This window comes from Falco rusticolus, chromosome 4 (genome assembly GCF_015220075.1).
Source record: "Falco rusticolus isolate bFalRus1 chromosome 4, bFalRus1.pri, whole genome shotgun sequence".
Taxonomy (NCBI): domain Eukaryota; kingdom Metazoa; phylum Chordata; class Aves; order Falconiformes; family Falconidae; genus Falco; species Falco rusticolus.
The window spans coordinates 46703294-46710849 of NC_051190.1; the positions used below are offsets into that span (position 1 = coordinate 46703294).

The window sequence follows — 7556 nt, forward strand, 5'->3', positions numbered from 1 at the left end:
CTCCCAGTGCTCCATCACCCTCAAGGTAAAGAAGTTCTTCCTCATCTTGAGATGGAACTTCTTGTGTCACAGTTTGTGCCCGTTGTGCCTTGTCTGGTCGCTGGACACCACTGAAACAGCCTGTCCCCGTCCTCCCGACGCTCACCCTTGACGCTTTTGATACTCCCCAAACCCCAGGCTCTTTTCTGGGTGACACTCTTTGGGGCAGCAGGGCTTAGTGGGCTCCAAGCTTCCCAACAGCGGCAGAGTCCAAGCTCATGGTGCACCAAGAGCTGCACCCCCTCCTCCTCCTCCTCCTCCTTCTCCTCCTCGTCCTCCTTGTCCTCATTCTGTTTTGTGGTCAGGCTACAGGGACTTCCTGGTGTTGCACGCAGCTTCTCACCGACCGTTAGGAAAGAGCTTCTGGTTTCAGAGGAGGGAGACTTCAGAGAGGCTCGCCTGGCACGGGTCCTGCTGGGGTACCACCGGTGGTCCTTAGAAAGGAGGTGAGCACGTAGGAAAGCATCCGCTGCTGGAAAATGGTGAGTAAGAACCTGGCTTGTGCTGGACCTGGGGACAGGGTGTGGGGTGTGAAGCCATGTCTCCTGCTTGGAAGGGCTTTGGCAGTGTCCTTGCGAGGGGCTGGGTCCTGCAAGGGTCTCCCTTGCTCCTCCTGGAAGACCAAGTCCTCTGGTACATCTGAGCTGGTTGGAGCTTCAGAGGTCTCTGACCAGTTCCTGGGCTCAGTGCAACACTTGCTGGGTGGATATAAACCTGTGTGAAAGAGGAGGAGGCCACCCGCTGCTGCTGCTGCTGCCTCCAGGAGAGCACCCACCAATGCAAAAATCCTGGAACTGATCCTGGTGGCAGCAGTGCTGTGTCCCACAGGGACACCTGAGGGCTCTGGGCACGTCCCAGCTGACGGAACGGCTCCAAAATTGATGGTTACAAACCTCTGAATCATTCGGGTACCAAAAATCCCAGCAGCATGTTTGAGACTCCGGAAAAAGCTGCTTTGTTATTGCTAGTTAGGTGAGAACCCCACTGCCTGGTGTACAGGAAACAGCAAATTGGTGGTGCTTTACCACAGGCTATGGTCAGAGTGCTGCATTTGCAGCATTTACTGGGGATATTGGGGTGAGTGCCCGGGGATGCAAGGGGAACTTGCACTTATTTAGGTATATATCCATTAGAGCGCTTATATCTAAAATTATTGCGCTAGCTTCTTTGCATACTAGCCCTTCTGTTGTGAAAGAAAAAAAAAATTACGCAAGCACAAACCCATACTGCAGTCCTAGAGGGAGGAGAACTTCACAAAGCCTATGGCTTGCCAAGGAGAAGCAGAGCAGCCAGCTCCGGTGCAAAGGGTCACTGTGGCCCAGGGACAAGGGGTGGGAGAAAGATCCCGGAGGGTAAGATGATCCCTCCCCTCCTGTAAGGTCCACCTGAGAAGCTTAGGAAGAATATAAATCCCCGCTACCTGAGCTTGGTGCCCTACCTCAAACCTGACACTCTTCTTCCAAAAGTCATTCAGCTTCCTCCTGGCAGCCTTTCTCTGGAGGCTTCAGAAAAAGGTGGGGTTTGGTCATTCGGGCAGACAGGGGCAGCTCTGCGCTGTGGGCAGCACGTCCCAGTTCACGTGTGCACGGTGTGAGCAGCGCAGGAAATGTGCTGGTCACGAAAGTAGGGCAGATCTGCTGCTGCTTGGCCGTTAGTTTTGCATGCAGGCTTTGGTAGGATGAGTTTCATCAGTGCCGTCCCAGGTTTTCCTCCAGGGAGGGATGCTGATGGCTCTGTGGGGTCTCCTCCACCAACTCCTGACCAGCTGCCCCGGGTTCACCATGGATTTCATGGGAACCAGGACCAGGGCAAGGCAGGTTGCTCCCATCTGAGCCCTGGGCAACCTCTAGATCTCAAATTCTGCCCTCAGGAGCTTTGCTACTAGTAGAGTATAATCCCTCATCCAAGCCCTCTGTTTTGTCCCTGGTGGTGAACAAAGGAGCATCAGGGCAAAAAATGGACTCCATGAAATGCCTCCTGGATGCCCTCATGGCGATGGGACTTGTTCCTGATCTGGTGCAGCCTGGTGTTGTTTTCTCAGACACGTTCTTTGAGCAAAGACCACATTTCATGGAGGAGGCTTAGTATAAAGCCATGTTGAAAAAATATTGCATTCCCCGGGGCGGGGCTGACTCCTTTTCCCCCACGGTGTTTTCACTAGAGCTTTTCTCAATGGTTGCAGACACACCTCGAGGAAAAAGAGGCCGTGGTGAGGCACCTGCGGGCGAAGCTCCAAGGGAACAGGAAAGACTCCCCCGAAGCGGGCAGGTGGCCGGAGAGTTGCTCTGCAGCATCCCCTGCGATGTCACTGGGACAGAGCCCAGTGCCAGGCTCCAAGGGCGAGCTGCCTCCAGAGCCCCCCTGGACAAGGAGGGTGGACTTCAGCAGGGCTCCTCCGTCTCACAGTAAAGGTCAGGGTGTGGGACAGCATTCGTCTCCTCGTTCCATCTGTGAGCCCCAGGGATGGACGGTGCGACTGAAGAAAGGGATTTCTCAGGATGCCAGCTTCCACTCAGCCCCTGCGAAGCCAGGAGGAGGAGATGCGTTGAACAAGGAGGTGGGAGCCACCTCCCATCCTCCCCAGAGAAACCCAGCTCAGCAGACATGGCCACTGGCCAAAGACAAGGGTGCTCCAGTGGTTCCTGCCAAAGGCATCGCTGCTGCAGCCCCCCTGGATGCTGCGGGAAGCTCCCGCAGGACGGGGCACCCAGCTGTGCCCCGCAGGAAGCCTTTGCCACACGTCAAGGTGCTGGGAGTGAGGCCGGCCAAGCCCAGGCGCCCTCCTGTTGTTGATCTGGAGAAGTTTGGTGTGGCTGCACATCCTGGGACACCCCTCTGTCCTGCCGTGGAGCCACCAAGGAGCACGCAGCTGGGTACGGACAGGCGCCTGCAGGTCCCCCGGGAAAGGAAAACCTCCCCAGTTAGAGCCTGGAGCTCTGGGAGATGGAAATAGTGGGGGAGCTGATGGAGAGGTGGAGGCTGGTAGTGCTGAAGGGGCTTTTATAGGCATAGCATGTGGAAATTACACCCCCACCCTGATTTGGTTAGTTTTGATAATTTTTAGGGCAAACTCCTGATTTTTAGGGCCTGGTGTATGATTGCACATTACTTGGTACACTAACCCAGCAGAGCTGCAATGTTGTACTGCGGATCTTCGTGCCAGCTGTTGGTTGATCTTGGTTGACCAGGCTGGTAACAACTACGAGGCTGGTGATAAAAATAACGGGATCTTAGCAGAGATGTAGACGTGCCGGCCATCATACAGGGTACAGCAGCGTGTTCTGGCTGATGGAGATGCACATGGAGATACCCAGGGCTTGCCCTGATTGTGGTACAGGTCTGGAGTTTTGGGTTTTCAGCACGTTCAAAATACCCATTTTGGCCTCTTCCCCTCTCCTTTTGTCACTGGTCCAGGGAGAAAGTAACATTAGGGATGTAGCAATGGGAAAATAGATATTAAAGGTCCCCAGTGAGTTCCCTGATGGGCTGTGCCCCAGTGTGCTGAGAGGGAAGAAAATCTCCAGCTGGGCCATGGAGTAAAAACTCCTCACTGGATCCAGCTGTGCAGTCAGTTTTATGTCTCCGCATCCCTCTGCACTAAATCTAGCTCAGGGTGGCTCTGACCTCAGAGTGGGTGATGGAGTTGAGGAGAAAATGTGAAATAATCCCTCACTGCTCTCTTCCATTCCTCTTTTTACCATAGGTAAAAAAAGAGGGTACGTTACATCAGCCCTGATGCAGTTCCCACCGCAGGATGCTCCGAGTGTAACGGGGTAAGGACCAAGGCAGCACTTTTATTCCAGGTGGCTTCCAGGCTGTCCCAACCCGGTGGAAAAGGCACAAGAGGGGACAGCAAGAGGGTCCCAGAATTGCAGAATGGTCAGGGTCAGAAGGGACACGTGTCTGGCTGCTGCCATCCTGCACGCCAGGCTGCTGTGCCACAGTGCTGAGCCCTGTGAGGAGCTGCTGTCCCGCTCTGTCCCACACCTGGGGCCAACCCACCGGTGGCCCAACTGCCTGTTGCCCCCCGTCCTGGCAGCCTCAATGCTGCCCTTGGCCCCCGGTGCTGTTGATGCAACAGGGCTTGCTAATTGCTGTCTGCCTTGTCGCAGGGATGAAGATGAGCTGTACGATGATGTAGAGCCCACTGGGCTGCTTGGGAGAGGCAAAGGCTTTCAGCTGTCCCCCATATCCCAGCCACCAGTGTATCGCCACCCCGGAGAAGGTGGGTACAGGAGGGCTGGGATTCTGGCTGGGGTGAGCTCAGAGAGCCTCGAGGTGCTGATGACACTGAGCCTACACTGAGCCCGCTGCTGCCATGCACGGGAGGGAGATGGGTTTCTCTGCTGCCTTGTAAATGGGCATGGGAAACCCTGATCCCCACCCCCCCCACACACGCTCAGGGGGCAAACTCAAGCTTTGGGGCCAGGAGGAGAAAGCTTTTGCTGCTGTTTCAGTCTTGTGTCTGGTCTCAGCGGGTGTCTACACCTTATAGCAACCTCACAGCAGCTTCTGTCCCAGGGTTTGGTTTTACAGGTGGAGATGCCGGTCAAGCTTCTAACAGTGTTGCCTTGCTGGCAGCTGCGCAGAGGTAACGGGGGTTTTTACTCTTTCTAAGGGTCCCAAAATGGCCAGGGCTCCTTCCTGCTTTGAAAAAGCTGGTGGTTTAATGGTTTCTGCTGGGCTCGTGATAGAAATGTCCATGGTGAAGAGCACAAGCAGCAGGTTTAAACCTGGCCCGAGAGCCCCAGCAGCCCCCAGAGCTGGTGCAGGAGAACTGATGGGGCAGCAGCCCTGGGGGGAGAAGGGGAAGGGGGGCAGCAGCGCGTGGCATCATCTGAGTTTTCCCATGACTCACAACGACCCTGCAGAGAAGCCCAGGTCTCCCGGAAAATGAAGCCGATGACGCTCAAGGACTGCAAGAAGGAAGAGAAGGCGGACAGGGAGTTTCAGAAGAAATTCAAGGTGAGCAGCGATGAGCAAATTGCTTCCCCTTCCAAGCTCCCCCTCGCCTCCTGAGAAGGGTGCAGTGCACTGGCAGGGAAGAGCTGTGCTCTGCGGAGACCAGCCCATACCCAGGTCACATCTGCCCTGTTCCCCACTGCAACACCCCCAGATCAAACCAGTCCCCAGGACCATCGGGCTGGAGAGGGATCTGTTTCTTCCGAGAAGGGCGAGTGGTGGGAGCTGCCTGGCTCACGCTCCCCTGGGGCAGCCGCTGAGCTGCAGCGCTGCTGTTTGTGTTCCAGTTCGAAGGAAACATCAACGTCCTGACTCGGATGATGGTCGACCCCGCAGCAACAGAGAAGAGGGGTGGAGGGAAGAACCTGCCACTGCGACGAGGAGAAATTCTTGATGTCATTCAGTTTACAAATCAGGAGCAAATCCTCTGCCGAAACAGCCAGAGGAGGTGTAAGTCTTGGGGGGGGGGGCTGAGGCTTTGCCCACAGGGGGGATCACAGCACACAGAGTTTTGGGATCGAGTTTCTACCCCGGTAGACAGCAGGAGACATCCCCTTGCTGTTCAGAGGGACCTGACTTACCCTGGGTCTCAAATATTCCTACTGCTCCTTGCCCAAATGTCCTGCTTTTCCTCCTGCTTGGCACCCACCGTTTAGCTGTTCGCTGGCCCGGTCGTCTCCCTCTGCTCAAAGCCTCTGCGGGTCCCGGAGCCCCTCAGCCACCAGCTCAGCAGGGTTTGCCGCAGGCACGGAGCCCACAAGCCACGTTTGTCCCGAAGGATGCTCCGGTGAAATGGGCTGCAGATCCCCTAGGCAGAGAGACGGGGATCGGGCTCTTCCCACTCAGCTGCCGCCCAGCCTGGCAGGCTCTTTCCCTGCCTTGCCCCCCGCAGGTTCCTCCCAAGGGTCCAGCTCGCCTTCCCGGAGCTGAGCTCCTGCTTTGCTCGCAGCTCTCCCTGGGGATGAGCTGCTGCTGAACCTGCCTGTCCTGGGCAGGGGCGGGTGCTGGGGTGAGACCCCATTTGTGTCTCAGCTCCTGGCACGACCCGACGTGCTTCTCCTCTTCTGTTGCAGATGGGTATGTGCCCCGGGCTGTGATGCTACACCTGTGAGTACCCCTTCCCTGGCCCCTTCCCCCCAACTCCGTGAGCTGTAGCAATTCCCCAGCGAGTGCATGGCACTGAACCGACCCTGGCCATTGAGTGCCACCTCAAAACCATCCAGCCAAGGCACTGACCACCAGCTAGTTACCCTGGGCTTGGGATCTGCCATTTCTGGTGTCAGGAATGGTTCTGGCACTGGGGGCAACATCCTGGGGCACTGCGACCACTCCCCACGCTGCGGACCCTCACGTGGGACCTGCCCAGACACTGCTCAGATGCTGCCGGTGGCACAGCAGGATGGGCCAGCACTTGCCCCTCCGCACGGCTGGGTCTGTGGCTCCTGGCAGCCTGGGGTGGGCTACTGTCACAGCCAGAGCCACGGTCACCCCACACCAAGGGATCCCATCTCCATGGGGAGAGCGTGAGGCTGGGAGGCAGCGGGCAGGGCTGCGCGGTGGATGCTGGAGGAGAGATGACAGATGCAGCAGCAGGAGCTGGCCCTTGTCTCGGCGTCGGGGGGTGGTGGAGACATGGGAGACCAGACTGCTCACAATAACCCGTCTTTTTCCTCACAGGGACGCTGACATCTACGATGATGTTGAGATTTATGGTAGGTGCAGAGGGAACTGCTGCCAAAGCCCCTTCACCAAGCACCGGGCACTGCTGCCTGGCATGGGCAGGCACCAGTGACCCCCACACCAGCACCAGGGCCTCCCCTCCTGCCCCCTTGCCACTTCCCTGCCTTCCCTCTCTCCTTTCCCTCTCTGGGATTCTTCTCCAACTCTCTGGGACATCCCTTCCTTGCTCTCAGCTCCCCACAGGTCCTCATGTTCCTCCATTCCCAATTCTGTGGACTTCTCCGTACCCCTTCCCTTCTCAGCTTGCTCTGTCCACTTGCCGCCAGCCCCAGGGACCTTCGATGTCCTTTGAGATGTCTCTGGTCCCCCAGGCAACTCGGGGTGCCTTTTCCGGAGCAGTTGCTCACTCCCAGCTTGCAAATTCCATCCCCTGGCTCAGAGATAGCTCTGAAGATGGGTCTGGATAGACACAACTGTATTTTAGCTGTGCAGGAGAGCAAACATTTTATCTAATTCTGCTGCCTGGCAGGTTGAGCGATCCATGCTAAAGCTGAAGGCACAAGACAGCATCAACAGAGGCCTCCCCAAGGGCTGAAACACAAGCAGCGCTGCATGTCAGCTCCTGCTTTGGAAGGAGTTCTGCTCCCTCTGAAAAAGCCTGCAAAAGCCGCCGTGTCCCTGCTGAAACAGCAGTGAGGCCGTTCAGCACACTGGGGCTGCAGGGGTCCTGTCCCACAGGGGCAGGGGTTCACAGAGATCCTGGGGTCACACCTTCTCCCTGGCTTTGTTTTGCCTGTGTAAAATATGGCAGTGGTTTGAGAGGGTTTCATGGTCTTTTTTTTTTGGTTGGGGGGTAAAATCTGAGCCAGAGAGGT

At 56.7% G+C, this 7556-nt stretch overlaps 1 protein-coding gene across 2 annotated transcripts; it reads left to right on the forward strand.

Moving 5' to 3' along the window:
* On the forward strand, positions 1 to 7500 carry PRAM1 (PML-RARA regulated adaptor molecule 1). 2 transcript variants are annotated; one of them, XM_037384517.1, is made up of 10 exons: positions 1 to 521; positions 2222 to 2912; positions 3743 to 3812; positions 4152 to 4264; positions 4561 to 4630; positions 4911 to 5004; positions 5289 to 5451; positions 6075 to 6108; positions 6679 to 6713; positions 7211 to 7500. In XM_037384517.1, exons 1-10 carry the CDS (start codon positions 519 to 521, stop codon positions 7213 to 7215), a joined length of 1278 nt encoding a protein of 425 aa, XP_037240414.1. In that variant the 5' UTR covers positions 1 to 518; the 3' UTR covers positions 7216 to 7500. The 2 variants fall into 2 exon arrangements, with proteins under 2 accessions (XP_037240414.1, XP_037240416.1); XM_037384519.1 differs by having other exon boundaries at positions 4621 to 4630.
* The last annotated feature ends 56 nt before the right edge of the window (positions 7501 to 7556 follow it).

Coding starts and splice junctions, on each gene's coding strand:
- PRAM1 (XM_037384517.1), top strand. Junction 5,005..5,288: donor AGTTTCAGAAGAAATTCAAG/GTGAGCAGCGAT, acceptor TTTGTGTTCCAG/TTCGAAGGAAACATCAACGT. Junction 5,452..6,074: donor CCGAAACAGCCAGAGGAGGT/GTAAGTCTTGGG, acceptor CTTCTGTTGCAG/ATGGGTATGTGCCCCGGGCT.